A 17,499-nucleotide genomic window follows, 5' to 3' on the forward strand; every position below is an offset into this window, starting at 1 on the left:
CTCCCTCTCCCTCTCTCTCCCTCCCTCTCTTCCCCTCTCCCTCTCCCTCCCCCCCCCATAAGGGTTTGCTCCATCTCCCTGATTTATGCTGCAGTTTAAGAGACAGAACCCAGAAATATTCAAAAATTTGACTCTCCATCCAGGTCAACATGCGCAGGATAGTAAGTCCCACTTCCCGTCTCCTGTCTGCACAGAACCAGAGTGGTCCGAACCAGGCACCGGGTCAGCCCCTGGAACCAAGACAGCGGAGCCAGGCCGCCAACGTCCCAGCCTGTACCTGGCCAAGCAGTTTTCCTCCGCAGCGCATCTCAGGTTGTACATGGCGATCTTTTGCACGTACGTGGACGCCTGGATGTAGTATGGGTCGGGCACCAGGTCCGGGAGACCTAAACGTCAGTGGGCGATGGGCACAGCAGTGAGACAACCCAGCGCCCCCTACCCCGCCTCCCTCCACGACCCTCCTGTTCCTTATCCTTCGCCCAACCGGACTGCGGTGTCAGTGTCTGGCTGAGGGTGGCAGGAGACCCGGGACGCCCCGGGCTGCAAAGCGAAGTGGAAAGGCAGCAGGAGGGGCCAGGCGCGCGGTTTGCACCAGATTCCAGGGCTGCCTCTGCAGGAGCAGGGGAGGGCGGGATCGGATCTGTGGGGACTAGGGCCTGCCGCGCCCAGGCAGCCACGTCGGGGAGCCACCAGCCACGCTGGGCATGGGTGCACCGGTGCTTCCAGCGACTCGGGGTGCTTACCGTACTGGAAGTAGCCGGTGCCGTATCCGGGCCGGTACCTGCTCCCAGGCCGAGGCCTTTCGTACGTATCATAGTAGTTATAATAGGGGTTGTCGTCGGAGTACTTGTAAGGGTTGTATGGGTCGTCGCCCACCATGCCGTCCACGCGGCTGGGCGGCCTCAGGTTGCCTAGCGCCGGGCGCTCCGCCTGCTCCGTCCGGTTATTCGTACGCGAGGCACCAGAGTCGCGGGCCCCCGACGACAAGTAACCAGGCTGGAACCAGTGACGGGCGGCGGGCCTGGGGCGGCCGGTGGCGGCTCCAGAAGAGCCCGCGGTCCGCGCCCGAGTCGGTGCCGTGCGGTTGTTGCGGAGCAGCAAGATCGGCGTGCGCGGCTGGGGGGCAGCAGCGTGGGCGGCGCCCGGGGCAGTGGCGCCCGGGTCCCGTCTACGCTGCGGCTGGTACTGCGAGCCCTGGCTCAGCAGGCTGAACACCTGCCCGTTGTTCTCCCATTGGATCCTCTGGCTCCAGGCGTCCGGGGCCGCCGGCGGCTCCCGAGGGGGCTGCTGCTGGCCGGCGGCCGGTGGGGCGCAGCGCAGAAGCGTGCAGAGCTGCAGTGGCCCGAGCAGGAGCGCGGTCCAGGCGAAGCGCATCGCTCCCTTTGCCGGACTGTCCCCGCTGCAGAAGGACGTAGCTCAGGGGAAAGTAAAACGGGGCTCAAATCACGTGAGAGGAGTCTTCAACCAAGGAGGCAGACGGAGCGTGAATATCTTAGTCCCCACCAAGCAGTGCCAAAGGTGGGCTGCAAACCCTTCTCCAGTAAAGACAGCCGCTGGGACGTGGCACCGTCTCTCTCCTCTTTCCTAGTCCTTCTGGAAAGCGACAGAGAGCGCGCGGCGGCCCCGGCGAGCGCGCAGTGTCTGGAGCGAAGGAAGGAGGAGAGATTTTAAACTTTCTGGCACATTTGCAAAGTTACACAAGCCGTTCTGGCCCGGCCACCCCTCCGCTATTTGTTCACGTAATGTGATTGGAAACGTGCACGGGGGACAGCTCCTCGCCTCTGCCCCTCCCTCCCCTCCTCGGCCTAGCCTCCTCCCCCCAGACACGTTGCACAAGGAGCGTTAAGGGGAAAGAACAAAACGGAACACACATCCTGAGACACGCTCGGCTTAATCTGGGGCGAACATGCAGGAATTTCAAAAGACTCAGACAGGCAAAGGCAGCCAGGCCATGGGGCGACGCCAAAATATGCATGAAGAAAAATGCTATTAGGTCACCAGCCCTGGAGAGGCGGAAAGTCGGGAGGTGGGAGGGTGTTGGGGGCGAGTGGTGGGGTAGGGGGTTGGGAGGAACAATTGTGACTAATATTTATCCTTAAGGAGTTAACCAGACAGATTTCCCAGTGCATACTCACTCGCTTTTATGCGGAGCGTCCTCAACAAATAAAACCCGGAATATCCAATTTTGTTTTCTCGTGTGTAGGTAATATGATAAATGGGTTACAATTTTGTTTCCTACACTGAATATTTTAATAACCAAAAGTAAAATTTCACAGGGAACAAAAACCATCTAACGCTGAAGCAATGACTAAACCTGTCTCTTTTTCAAAATGCTGGCTGATTTGTACTTTGAGTCGAAGTGAAGAACCATCTTTCATCTTGACAGTGTCTACCAGGAAGTTTCTTTAAAGTGGGCTGGAGCAAGTCTGACTAAGAGAGCACTCAGAAGACAGCTTCAAAAAGCATTTTATCTTGACTTTTTTTTTTTTTTTTGTCCATCTACATCTAATAAGGAGGTTTGACTCTGGATTTTAAAAACTTAAATCGCCATTTGTTAAATGTTGAAAAATCCTATAGTGTTTGATTGCTTTTCCAATTTAAACAAAGAGGTTGCTGAAGAAACAGCCTTGCGGTTCAGATTTTGGTAAAGAAAGGAGAGTAGGAGTGGCCAGAGGAGAAGGGGTAGGAGGGTAGGGTGGGAAGTAGGTAATGCTGACTGGAAAAAGATGTTTAATGGACCAGTTATTCACATACCACTCAGAATTTGGGCAATGCTGGAAACATTTCAAAGAAAAGTTGGCACTAAACGGCTCTATTTAAAACTACTACTCAAACCCAGATTTTAACAACTATTTTAATGGTGTCATTGGGCTGTTGTCAAGATACACTTCAATGTTCAGCTATCTCTGTTAGTCTCTGTCTCTCTCTGTTCAATCACCACATTTTGGTGGTGTGGGGGACATCTGCTGACTTGACTGCCCAACATCCATTTCCCTTTTTTCTGGCAAGAACAACTGTGTTTTCCTTTGGGAAACTTCCCCTCCTCAATGGGATCATGCATGGTACTGACTGACATTCGTGAGTAGTGGTTGGTCATGAGATCCAAGCTGTCTAATCAGACTGTCTCCGTAGAAATTGAATCTGGAGCAGAGGGACATAAGGGTCGAAAATGTTGGAGCCCACTCGTCCTATTACTGAAAGAAAGCGTCTCTGAGGTCTGTTTTACACCAGTACCTTCCAAGACCTGGTTCTTCAGTTTTTCCTTCCATTTTTCCCATGTGTTTCTTTGTGGCTTTACATGGTCAGAGTCAACTTCTGTTGTTTGCCACCTAAAGACCCCAGACTGACACTGAGAGAGTTGTAGCAGGTTCTCTAAACTAATCAGACCACACGATTTTGAGTCGAAGGTGATGGGTTTGGCTCTTTTTGAGTTAGATTTGCTGGGCCCATGACCACACAGCATCTTTGGTCACAAAGACACATCAGGTGGAAGTTTGCCAGTGGATTGACAAATCGACTGCTTATATGATGAAGATGCAAATTCAAATGCCAGTCTCACTGATGGCAGGTCAGCCTTGTCGTTTCTGTCTGTGAAGGACAGAGACATCTCTAGCTGTCATTTTACAGACTTCATGCAGTGGTTAAAATTAAACTTCTGAGTTTCTCCAAACCCACAAAGAGAAGATAGAGTAAAAAGAAGCAGGTGTATGTAATTTGGATGGACAGGCCAAATTATAGGAGAAGCAGGAAGGGAGAGAGTGTAATTATCTTTCATCTGGAAAAGACTGCATGCACGCATGAACAGCATATTCCCCAGAAGAGAGAAGCCTGTAACTGCTAGTGCCTGGCCACATATCCCTGAGGGAAGACCTCTGCTCTGGAGGTCACACTGTCAGAGCAGCAGACCGCAGCAGCTTGTCATGGGAGGGAAGAAAGCTTATGCTGGATCTCAGATGAAACACCCTTGTTTTCAATTCCCGCATAAAGAAAGCTATGTATCTTTGGACATCTGACTCACTTTCCGTGGCTCTTAGTTACCGTATTTGCCGGCGTATAAGACGATTTTTTGGCCCTGAAAAATATGCCTCCAAGTGGGGGGTCATCTTATACGCCAGGTACACTTCAGATAGACTACCCATAGTGCTTGCCCCGTGCCATAGTGGCCTCCCGATGCCCGCCCACTTCATTCCACATACCGTTCAGGCATCAGCAGCATTGCTGGGTGTATGCTCGGCTGTGTGCGATTTTGCGAGTGTGGTAAATTCGGGTTACTGTATGTTTCTTTACATATGCATTGAAGATTCGCGATTTTGCGCTATCATGGTGCCTGTTAGAATGTTGAAGAGCTCGCACTTGCGCACTAGTGAGGTCCCAGGGAGATGCTGATGCAAGGGTGGACCAGACTGCTATAGTGACAGAGCGGGCAAACAGGGAGCAGGGACCAATCAAATCAGGCTTTGTATACAGCCAACAGCCAACCACAATACTGCACCATTGTACAGTACAGCATAGAAAATGGCGACCAGTCAAACCCCTATCATCCCTATCATGGCACCAGCCAAAAGAAAGAAGTATGATGCAAATTTTAAACTGAAAGTTATAAACTTTGCTAAGGAAAATAATAATTGTGCTGCTGCAAGACAATATGGAGTAACAGAAAAGATGGTTCGGGACTGGAAATCAAATGAGAAAGCATTAAAGAGTATGCCAAGGGGTAAGTGTGCATTAAGAAGAGGCACCCCACACTGGCCAGAACTCGAAAAACATGTAGCAGACATGGTGGCTCAACATCGCCAAAACGGTTATGTGGTGACACGAAATACAATACGCTTGTTTGCACTTCAGTGGGCCAAATCAAATCTGATATTGTTTTACCTTTTATTTGGTGTGTGGAAGGTGTGCGGAAGAGGGGGTAGTCTTATACGGCGAGTATATAACAAACTCTGTATTTTGAGTGGAAATGTTAGGGGGTCGTCTTATACGCCCAGTCGTCTTATACGCCGGCAAATACGGTATCTGTAGGAATCAAGAATGAACCCAAATCCTTTCTAAAGTATTTTTCCTAGTTTTAAAATCTCTGATTTTTGTGAATATACAACTACTTCCAGCTACTTTCAGTCCATTCACCATGTTCCATTTTGATTATTAAGGTTTAATTAAATAATGACTTCAGTAGGACTTTATCACATTGGATATATTTTATGTGTGAGCTAGAATCTGCAGACTGCCATTTTCTCTTTTTACTTATTTCCCATCTTTGAAATTTAATATACGTTTATTTAATTTACAGATACTTCTCAAACACATTTATGCTGTGAAGTGTAGTATGCAGTAATGGTGATTGACACATACGAACATTCAATGAACGTCAACTGATTCCATCATTCTCAAAATTTACAGCTGCATGAGGTTTACCACTTTTTTTTTAATTTGCTCCAACAGACTTAAAAATGTCCTATCAGAGTATAAATAACTGACGAGAACACTAATGGAGTACAGTATTTATTTTCTTTTAACACACACTACGTAAGTGGGAAAAAACACATTACCCTTTGTGACACGTCCTAATGACACGCTTAGTTGGTTTTCTCTTCCATTTTCTCTAAACTCTCTCTGGCTTAAGATAGACAACTGAAAGCAAACATGTGGCTACCACATTGGGGACAATTGAAAGTATTCGTGAACCCCATGGGAGACTGTCTAGACACACAGAGCTCTCTGTTCAGTGACAAAACTGTTATTCACAGTATATGAGAAACTGTAATTCCTTCTACTCAACATTGAAATAATAAAAGTAATGATGATGATGATAATAATAATAATCATAATAATTGCAGCTACATCAAGCTACCTTTAGCCTTTTAGATTTGGTAAGATCCACAGCTGATTTCACTTTGACCTTAAGACTTTCATTTTGTGGACATTTCTCCAGTATATGTTATGGAGGAAGAGAGATGGAATTCTTCTTCTTAGGTTCTAGGCTATCGATATTAAGGTCAAGGACTTGCACTGCAATGTCTAGCCCAGTGACCAAGAAGTGAAAGTTGTCATAAGTCTGTGTTCCTGATACTTGTTAACTGTCTTTACGTTTTGGGATAATTCATATAAATGGAAAGTAGTATTATATGCAGAAAGCCCAAACCATATAACAGTGTCACTGAATGACCAAAGCCAGAACACCAATGCCATTAGGCAAAGGACTCTAGGTTGAACATAAATTCTTTTGTTGGAGACTCATCCAAATCTTGTTCTTTGGTAAAGACTAATGGTATACGTGCTTTGGTGCCATGTAGTTTGAAAACGTCACAGAGAATAAAATAAAGTGTGACGTTGGAGACCTGTAAAGGGAAAATAATTGAGGACAGGTAGTATTACATTTTAAAAAGGTAATTCAGGAAGGATAACAGTGAAATAAAGCAGCAGAAATCATCTTACCTGGAGTAAAATGGAGGAGAGGAATAGTTAGTCTTAAAGTGAACAGTGTGCTTGTGTTCCCTTCTCCTCATTCTTGTCTTCTGCCACATACCACTTCCAGGTACTCACCCAAATATAAAAAGTAGACAGTTGGTACACACTTGTCTGTGTGTGAAGACTGAACTGGAAAAAAAAATCTGTAAACAGACTGGGTAGGAGAATTCCAGAAATAATGAATTTTAAATATATCTTGTTTGGTTACCTATCCCCTTGGGCCACCTAGGGAATGGAAAAGTGAAGCTTAACCCTAGGGTACAGAAAAGTATTTCATTCTGTTGTCTTTAATGCATATTCATATATTATTCAGTAAATAATGTTAGTCACTATAACAAAATGGGAAAATGATAAGAGGTGAAGTTATGATAGGAGAATGGACCTTTGAAACTCAGTGAATCAGAATTCAAAGTCATTTGGTTGTATTGACCACAAAAATAAAGGGTCAGCCAGTTGGCAAAACTGCCTACATATGAAGTCCAAGTGATTTGATTGGGTCTGACGGACTGTCCAATGACAATGAGGCAACTGTTCTCCATGCTGTGAGGTGTACTGGGGTCATTTCTGTTGTTACTTGATAGACTAAGGTATGCCCTGGTCCACCTCTTGGCTTATTCAGCTTCAATGTCACAGAACCTGAAACATTATTTAATTCAGTATAACCTGGGAGTGATCCTCTGAGATGGCAGGATAAGCTAAGGAGGACATTTATGCTTAACTAAAGCATGTCCTTCATCTGCCTGTCCATGCGATGATTGTAATCCACCATTAGTCATCCCTCTGCTTTAACTTAACTCTACGTACGCTGGCTTCTTTGGGGGCCCCGGAGGAGCAAGACAACAAATTACTGACAACCTAATGCAAATTATATAGAGTTGGTTTTTTTTTTTCTTCTCCCCTATCAAATGATCGTTCTCAGAACATTTGAGGGTGTGATGTATACTTGGCCTAGAAGCGGAAGATTTTGATGGTGCTGGGAAGATGCAAACCTGTTTGCTAATTGTGCCTGAGGTCAGTTTTGAGAATCATAGTTCTTTCTCTTTCTGTTATTATTAAAATACCACTCATTTTACCATCCTACTGCCTCTCGATTATGTAACAGCTTAAGCAAAGAATCAAAGGTTTTTATATAATGGCTTTTAAAGGAGAGTCTTTATAACTCAGGCCCAGTTAGTTACGGTTAGTTCATTTTTGTAAACATGGGTTTCTTTGGCTCCTACTTATTTTCTTTTCTTACATTTCAACTATTTCATGGATCTCTTCCAGAAGGTGGAAGATAAAAAGGGAAAAACTGAAGCTCATAGTCTGTGGGAATCCTGTCTCCTATAAGTCACATAATGGCACTGGACAGTTTGACCACTATTCTGAGCTACTTACGATAGCAAGACAGTGACATATCTTTTATACTTTATTCTCAATGGTCTATATAAGTTTTTGCAAGTAATACAGGGACCTTTAATATAATGGCATATGGAAAATATTAAATGAATTGATTGAATGAAAATATTAAATGAAATATTAAATAAATGTTAAGTGGAAAATGAAAGTATACAACCTCCAAATGATCTATGGCTAAGGAACCTCCAATGCCCAAATAATTGAGTTGAATACACAAGACCTTTTCAAGCTTGCTAAATGGATCCCTAATAGAAGAAGGAAATACACAATAACAAGAAAAATAAGCAATTTAGTCACCCTCTCTAACAGGACAATGCCTGTCCTCTCATAAATAAAAAGCATTTTTATTTCTTGTCATTTACTATGTTCCTGACACAATGCAAAGTACTTAAAAGTATTACCTCATTTTATCCTCACAGTAACCCTGTGATGAGATTAATACTTTCATTTTATGGATAAGAAATGGAAGCTTAGAGAGATTAAACAATATGCTCAGTTAAAAATGGGAAAACTAGATCTTGAATCCAGGTCTATCCTGTTATCAACGCCATATTAAACTCTTGCACTATGAAATAGAAAGAAGGTAAATATGTGTTTCTTTGATTTTCTTTGTTTTAATCATTGGGACAATGAAATGAGTGACTCATTCAAGGTTATATGATAAGGAGATTGTGGCCAGGCCAATTAAGTGAGTGGACTAGCAATGGCAGTGGGATAAGTGTGACACACAAGTAAACTGGAAAGTGACAAGCAGTAGAAAGAACACTGGTGATGGAGACAGACAGTCCTTGGATAGCTGCTACCTCTACTGTTTACTAACAAGGTGTTCTTGGACAAATTACCTAACTATTCTGAGACTTGGATTTCTCAACCAAAATGAAGGTAACAAGACCTATCTTGCAGTTGTGAGAATGGAATGTTTGTAAGTGTAGGGCAGAGAATCTAGCTCATATTAGACGCTAAGTAGATGGTAACTGTTGTTACTGCTTGGTACTTGGACATTAGAATTGCAAAGTCAGCAAAGACTATCTGTGTTTACTAGACAATCATGCAGAAAGGCATTTTTTATAAACATGGGAAAAGGGACAGTCTATACTTTTTAAATGCCTGTTTTGTTACTTTGAGACTGGAAGATTTTTTTGAAAAAATAAATCAACTTTGTTGAGATATAATTTATTTAAAATAAGATGCACAGCTTTCAAGTGTATGGTGTGATGAAGTCACCTGGATTAGTTTTATCTGCTCTAGAACTTCATATAAGTGGAACTTATACAATAGATACCCTTTTATGTTGTATTTTTTGTTTTGTTTTTGCCCAGCATGTCTGTTAAGATTCATCTATGTTGTTGCTCAATTAGCAATTCATTTGTTCTTCTTAATGAGTAGTATTTCATGCTATGAACATACCATGATGTGTTTGTTTTCCAGGTCAGGGCTCTTATGACTAAAGCTGCTATGAACATTCATCTACAAGTTATTCTATGGATGTATTTTTCATTTATTTTTTGGAAACACTGAGATGTAGAATTGCTGCACCTGTAGAGTAGGTACATGTTTAATTTTATAAGAAACTGTCAAATCTTTTTAGATGTACTTGTATTATTTTACATTTATACCGGCCACCTATAGAGTTCCCACTGTTCCAACGTCTGATATATCAGTCTTTTCCCATTTTAGCCATTGGGTTGAAGTGATACTGTACTGCTGTTTAATTTGCATTTCCTTAATGACTAATGATTTGAGCATTTCTTTCATGTGCTATTTTTCATGTGCTACACATTTGTGAAATATGTGTTCCAATCTTTGGCCCAATTTTTAGGTTTTGTTTTTGTTTTTTTTAATATCCTTATTGAGTTATAGGAGTTTCTTTATACATTCTGGATATAAGATTTATATGAGCCATATATGTTACAGATATTTTCTCTGTGAGATTTTATTTTTTTAATGATGTCTTTTGAAGAATATGAATTTGTAATTTTGGTAAAATCCATTTTATCAATTTGTTTTCTTTTATGGTTAGTGTTTATATATCCTGTCAAAAAATATATATATATATATATTTTTTTCAAGTCCACAGATTTTCTTCCATGTTTCCTTCCAGAAGATTTATAATTTCAGCTTTGTGCTTAGGTCTATGATCCATTTAAAAATGCTCGGGTATAATATGAGGTAGGAGTTGAGGTTTGTTTCTACATGGATATCTAGTTGGTCCAGCACTATTTGTTGAAAAGACTATTCTTTTTCCAATGTGCCCCTTGGCACCTTTGTCAAAAATCAATTTATCTTATATGTGCTAGTCCATTTCTGGACTTCCTACTCTTTTTCACTGATCTGTTTACTTATGCTTATGCCAATACCACAGTCTTGACTCTTTCAGCTTTATAGTAAGTTTTGAAATCAGCTAGTGAAAGTCCTCTAATTTTGTATTTTTTTTCCAAAAAATATTTTGACTGTTTTAGGTTCTTTGCATTTCCATATACAATTTAAAAACAGCCTGTCAATTTCTACCTAAAAAACTGCTGGAATTCTGATTAAGGCTGCATTGAATCTATTGATCAATTTGGGGACAATTTACATTTTAACGATATGAGTCTGCCAATCCATAAACATCATATATCACTTCACTTATTCAGGTCTTCTTTAATTTCTTTCAGCAATGTTTTGTAATGTTCAGTGTAGAAACTTTGCAACTCTTTTGTTAAATTTGTTCCTAAGTATCTTGTATGTTTCGAAATTACTGTAAATGGAAAAATGTAAGCTTAATTTTCTTGTTGCTAGTTTATAGAACTGCAGTTTATTTTATTTATTGACTATGTACCCTCAAAAACTTTTCTTCATTAATAAGGAGGATAAACTGCAAAGGAGTCCTGGTATATGTAAATAAGAGATGAAAAAGATCAAGAGACATAAGGAATGACTCTAGATCAACAATTTTAGAAAGTAGGTAATGAGAAAACTATCATATTAACTAACTATTGCTATTTAACATACCATTTTAAAACTGTGTGCCTTAAAATAATACACTTACTATTATATCACAATCCTTTTTGCTAGCTGAGTAGTTCTATTTTCACTTGGGCTCACTCACATTAAACTGTATCTTTGTCTCAGAAACATGTATAGTATATACTTTATTCTATCTGTGAATGAATCACTTTACTGGGGAAAATAATCTTGACCATAAAAAAAAATCTATTCAAAAGAACATGAGTAATTCATTTCACATACTCACAATATTAGATAATTCCAAATATCACTTGCTGTTTAACCTAAAATATTAATACTTCTCAACTAATTATGGTGATTCATAAAAAAATTAAAAGAGAAAGAGAAAGTAGAAAGTATTTTATTTACTTTTAAAACAACTGTAACCCATCACAGAATTAAGAAAACAGAGTTGTGTAAGAGGAGGCAGGAGTAGTATTATACATGTTAAAGTAGCCTTTGTTTAGTTGTGGATAAGAAAGAAATAATGTTTATATGAAAGGTAAATAATACATTAACACATATATATCTGTTCCAAAACTTTTAATATATAACATGTCCACGACTGATTCTTTTGCCGCACCAAAAATTTTCCTTTATTGTTCTTTATCTTAGTAACCAGAACCCCAGCTGATTGGTCCAGAAACCTGAAGGTTGTCCCCTACCCCGATATCCATCCAAATCATTTCCAAATATAGCCCATTGGACCCCCTTTGTATTTCTTGGGCATTTCTACTTTTCCCCATCTCCATTGCAAACACCCCTGTCCAAGTCATTAATTATCTCTCTCTCTTAGGCAATAGCCTCCTAATCAATTCCTCCACATTCAATTATGCCCACCACTGCAGTCAGGGTGATTTTTTTTTTTTTTTTTTTACAAACACACATTTGACCATGCCATTCCTGTCATCAAAACAATTTAGGAGAATCTCACTGCCCTTAGGATAAAGTAGGAAATCCATACTATGGCCTAACGGACCTGCTCTTCTGCAGGGTCTATGCCACCAGCACCCCCATCTCCCCAAAGCCCCACCTCCTTGAAACTGCTACTATTCCTTGCAATTTACGGACCAAAGTGTCATGCACTCACCCATCAGGACCTTTTTGCATTAACCAGCCTTTACTAGTTGACCCAACTTTGTCTCATTTTTCCAGTCCCAGTTCAAATGTCAATTCATTCTGGAAGCTTTTCCTTAGCCTCAGGAAAAGGTCAGCTCCTTCTCTTTGTAACATACGTAGTATACTGCATCTCACTTGTAATTATGTGTTCAATGTCTGCCGAACTGAACTATATTTCCAGAAGGATATAAATTTCATCAACAATATATTCATCCAAGTTGCTTATTTTCTTCTGTAGGAATGGTGATTTCCTTTATGTATTGTGTGTAGACCAAGTACGATATCTGTTCTCAATACATATTAATAAGTAGTAATCAGAAAAATACTTTCTCCCAGCCCAGCATGGTTTCAACAAACATGTATTACACTCCCAGAGTCGGTGTGCCAAATGAAAAGTCACTTCAGCTGTCTCAGCATGGGAACTTAACTCACTTGGGAAAGAAATGGGCATAATTTAACCAGAACAGCAGAGTGCCTGCTCCAGAGAGGTCTTGGGCTGAGGCAATTGGAACCTTAATCTCACTAAAATGACAGGGTCTTGGCGGAGGTGAATGGGGAATCTTGCCCAATACTTGACCACACCAAACTGGCTTTAGTCAAGCCCTCACATTTACATGTACCAAAATCTACATGTTTCTTAATTTTAAAAGGGTAAGGGTAACTTAATTGTAAACAAAGCAGTTTTATGGTGGACTAAATCATTTTAGTTTTATCCTGCTTAAATCTTCATTTGTCAGTTGAATAATTTAACTGAGCAGTTATTCACATGTGCTTAGGACTGGTTATTTTATGAGCTGCCCTTTGGTAAGAATGGTATTTAGGCAGCTCCACAATGACTGCATGGTGAATTGTGAATAAGATGAGGAGAAGAAATACTTGAAGATGATCTCACACTAAATTGCAAGTTTTTATGTGGCAGAATGCATGCATGAACATTGAGATAGGGCTCTTCAAAATGCTGTAACTTGTTCTGGGAAATAGCGAGGCCTCAGCTATGAGCAGCTTCAGCTGCAATCCAAATGATGATATTTTCATATGTGAACGTTCAATGATCATTTAGTGATCTTTCAAGCAAACCACAGGAAATCCACAAATTACTACAACAGGCTTTGTGTTGACACTTATGTGCACAATCAATTAGGCTTTTTTTCTAAGTGTCTCCATTAAAGACTTGCTTTCAAAAAAAGAAAAATATCCCTTACAACTAGCTATAGGAACAAAGAATAAACATAAACAGAAGTTACTGTTTTATTTATCAATATATTTTTACTATGCTATATAGCCCGGTACTAATAATCATACCTGTGTGTGTGTGTGTGTGTATACACACACATATGATGAGTGAGAACAAATTGACACAATTTACTCATTTCCTTATAAGTAAATGGGTATTATCAAGTTAATCAATCATTTCTAGAAGTAAATAATACATTTTCCTAATGATACCAAGGGACCACTCAACAAAATACTGCTAAAATGTACTACATTACACTTAATCATCTTTAACAAAAAGATGTGTCTTTCTTGACGGTACTCTGACTTCATTTCTGAGAGGTTCCGCCATCTCACTTTGTAGGCAACTGGAGATCTGTCCTAAATATTCAATGTTTCGTTCACATTGGCTAGAGATTGAGACTGAGTGTGATGTCTACAGAGATTTTTTAAGAAAATTGTCCATGTCTTTAGTATATGGTCTCTATTTTAACTTTTTCCTTGGAGGCTGAGTAAAGTTTCTAGTTGCTCAATGACTGTTAACATAACTGACTATTGTTTGTTGGATTGACATCCTGCTGAGTTAGTATGGAGCCCAAGTTCTATTTGAGTTACATGTTAGGGTCTAGTTTGGGGAATTTTGAGCCTAGTGTATAATCTCTAGGGCTAAACAGTTACTCCATGCCTGACAGGCAATTAAGAGAATAGTTATAAAGGAGGAAATGGTCCCAGAACAAGTGCCAATGGTTTTTAGAATAATACTAAAAGTCAATGAAAAGTTGTAGAGATGTCAGTTTGGGGGACAGGATGCTGTAAATGTAGAACAGATTTATGCAGCATTATAGTGAGGGTATCTAGGAGCTCGGTTTTTAATTCATTCGCAAAGACTCTCAATTTCTTGGAATAATTTCTAAAAGAAAAGAAGACTTTATTAGGGATGCTCTTATTTGTCTAATGTCTCTACTCCCTGCAACCTCATGTTCTCAAAACATGGCGTCCACAGGAACACTTGAAGTCAAACAGTTTCTGGGTTTACTGATACAGGCTACTTGCCACTAGGAATTTGAGAAATTCAAGGGAGATATCTCACCAGGAACTCAAGAAATAGAATTTTAGGTGTGGTTAGTGAATGACTTAAATCTGCTTTAGTAGACCTACTTGGAGACAGAAAAATATTCCCTATAGTTCCAGTGGGCTCAAAGCCACACAATACTTTCCTTTCCAGAGTGGACTTCCACACGGCCCTAGAATGAGTGTATGGCAGCATGGGGAGTTACTGGAAATTCATATGTCAAGTTCTTAACTATTAGGTGGTCAAAACTCTTTTACATTTCTACAGAAAACCACTAAAATGAGTTATCCTCTAGGGGGCAATTGTGTATGATACAGGCTCAGGATTGACTGGATCAAGTTCCTGAGGGAAGGATCAATCAGAAAGAACTAACACTGTAGACTTGAGAAAACATTAAACAGGCTCCGACGTCATTATAGTCCCCCAGGACCCCCCTGGTATTCCTGTGATTAGTGAAGCTAAACAGGCTGATGTGGACTAAGAGATGGCTGTAGTTGCCCTGCAGGAGCACTGCAGATAAATGAGCCTGAGCCCCGGGATCTGGAGAAAACTTGAGGAGGAGGGATGGGCAAGCCTGACTCAGCTTCTTGAAGGAGGATGCTTTAAAGTGAGGTTTCTGACCCTGAGGAGCCTCTGTCTTGCCAGGGGTGGGCCAAGGCGCAGAGTGTTAACCTTTATTTAACTCCAGTATGATTTTTCAGCTACTCAACGCCCTACATTTTATAGCACCCAGAATGGGAGGAAAATTCTTCTGGGCCACTTCTGATTCCCCAACACTTTGGTGGCTTGGTCTGGTCCCATGCAGCTTCCATTGTGCTGATACAGGCCATCTAGGGGTCAAGTGCCGTGTAATAGAATTCTATAAAATTATCTTCATCCTCATGTTATGAAAACGCGGACCCTGGGTACATGGGTGAGCATTAAAACCCTACTGCTAATGCATTTCTTTCCCAATTTTCTAGGAGAACTTAGCTGGACATAGGCATGGTACGCTTTACAGAGTATCTGTTGGGAAGTTTATCTGACCCAAGTGAAGAAAAAGAAAAGCAATTTAGAATGTGATGAGTGAAGGTGGTGAGTTGCACAAGCACAGAAGCTATTCTCCTCTTGGTAGTGGTACATAAAGATCTAATGGGGCAAAGGGTAACAGAAAATACTGGGGGTGCTAAAACAATGTGTACAAGTGGACACTTTGGTCAGTGTTGCTCAAGCAGTAGCTTGCTGTAATCAGAAGTGTCTGGATGCTGATGGTAACCACTTTGAACACATCTTGTAATTGTAGAAGTCAAACGTGACTTGTATTCATTTTTGTTATCGGTATATATTGAGTATTACAATTTTAATGCAGTTTTCTTAAAATGTGTATACATTTTTTTGGCACCCTCTGTATAATTACTTAGCAAATATCCATAGCTTCCCTCACCCCTTTGTTTTCTTCCAAGGAGAAGACATTCTTACCGTATGGATCTCCTTTTCTATGCAGAATTTGGGTGATGGGATAATTCTTATGAGAAAAGCGGTCAAAGCACAGAGCAAGAGTAAACTTGACAGAGGGCTGCATGCGGCAGGGACCTGCTCTGTAGGTAGTTGGAGCTGTTGTGGGTAGGAGGGGGTTCGTCTTCTGGAAGAAAGAAGAAGAGAGAGAAAGAGTGGCCATGGGAGGACCATGGTAAGGGACTGAGTTGAGTGTTGTAAAGAAATGAGTAAGAAAACTATCCAGAAAAGAGGAGGAGGAGAAGGAGGAGGAGGAGGAGGAGGAGGAGGAGGAAGAAGAGAATGTTAAATCATGTGGCTTGTATTAAGTATACACTATTTGTTTTTATGCATTTTTCCCCACTGAGAGACTTAGTAAAGATTCCAATTGCTTTTATTTACTGTTCAAGAGTAGGCCATTTGGGGACAGGGACTCAATTATATTTAGATTATAATTAAATGGCATACTAATTTATAATATTATCTATTTACTAGCCTAAATTACTTCTTTTAGCTCTTTCTTCACTTTATATTTTGATAATACACTCTCCTAAGTACAAATAAATCTGAAAAATATTTTAGAAATGCATTTATAAATCAACAAAATAATAAAGTTCTAGCCGGGTATTACCAGGCTTCCCGCCAAGTACAGTAATTGTTACTTGTGGAATTTTCTTAGAATGGCCAAGGGTTTGACTCAATAACTTTAACTCTGGAATGAGTAGTTGGGTGGAGACATTAGAGTGTTGGAAGGTTGGTGGGTGAGTTCAAGCCCATATGCTGGAAGAAGAGATTTATTGATGGATTCACTCAGCAGATCCAAGAAACAAGGTATATGTTCTTTTCAAACTGAACATGGATTTTCATTAACCTATGTTAGTGGGTCCCCTTCTCTTAACTGATTGTTTGGCTCCTTTTTTTCTATTCCTCTTGTTTTTTTGTTCTTTACAGTATTGCAGAAAATCATTTATGAAATTATACTCTTTTGGATATGTAAATACAAAGACCACACTCTGGTCATGTTAAAAAGGGGGCTTCAGTTGTTTAAGAACACACATGGACTGGGAATCACAAAGCTATGAGGAGCTGAGGCCATGATGGGACCACTGCCCACCATGGACACTGCCACACGGTTCTCAGCCACAGTGTCCAGCTCTGGGCTTTGATAGTCCTCTCTCCATTAATTTGAGTTGAAACTGAATTTGCTTGTTGTTCTTTTCAAGCTGGCACTATGTGGTACAAATTGATAAAAACACAGAATATGAATGTAAGCAAATTGCAAACGGCATAACCTAAAGTGAAAAAGTTAATTTAAAAAAAAAATTCATTTCTAAATGGGCTGATTTATCTCCAGTGTATTTGTTAGGATGTGCCCCAATGCAGAGAAAAACTAAAGAACAATTTAAAATGTTAAATGGTTTTCCACAGCGGCACATTTCTTAGGTTCTGAAAGAGATGACAATACCGTTAGTGACCTCCACATTTTTATGCCAATCCATGGAACATAGTTATGTACAATTCATTTTTGCTTTTAAAACCCAAACCATTAACATAAACCATTAAAAAGTACAAATTTTTATCTTCTTTGATTTGTCCATACTTTAAAAACACTAAACCATGAGATGTGGCTGTGCAGATTTTATCTGAGAATTTACACATCTGTGACTGTTTACAAATGGGCCTGCTGCTTCATGGAGTTTTCGGTGTCCCTCATGAGTCTCACCATTCTATTTTCCCCTTGCACATAAGTCATTTTAATATTCATTATTTTG

General features: G+C 40.5%; 1 protein-coding gene across 2 annotated transcripts in view; it reads right to left on the reverse strand.

Annotated features, from left to right (window-relative positions):
• LOX (lysyl oxidase) overlaps positions 1 to 1,958 on the reverse strand; it is an 11,041-nt gene extending 9,083 nt beyond the window's left edge. Inside the window, exons 1-2 of one of the 2 annotated variants that reach the window (XM_019635408.1) lie at positions 744 to 1,956; positions 278 to 386 (exon numbers count right to left, since the gene is read on the reverse strand). In XM_019635408.1, the coding sequence (XP_019490953.1) occupies positions 278 to 386; positions 744 to 1,374 (740 nt within the window). In that variant the 5' untranslated portion in view covers positions 1,375 to 1,956. Of the gene's footprint in view, positions 1 to 277; positions 387 to 743 lie in introns of both variants that reach the window. The other variant, XM_019635409.1, reaches the window with a different exon arrangement.
• Positions 1,959 to 17,499: the final 15,541 nt, after the last annotated feature.

Source organism: Hipposideros armiger, unplaced genomic scaffold (assembly GCF_001890085.2).
Source record: "Hipposideros armiger isolate ML-2016 unplaced genomic scaffold, ASM189008v1 scaffold_21, whole genome shotgun sequence".
Classification (NCBI taxonomy): Eukaryota; Metazoa; Chordata; class Mammalia; order Chiroptera; family Hipposideridae; genus Hipposideros; species Hipposideros armiger.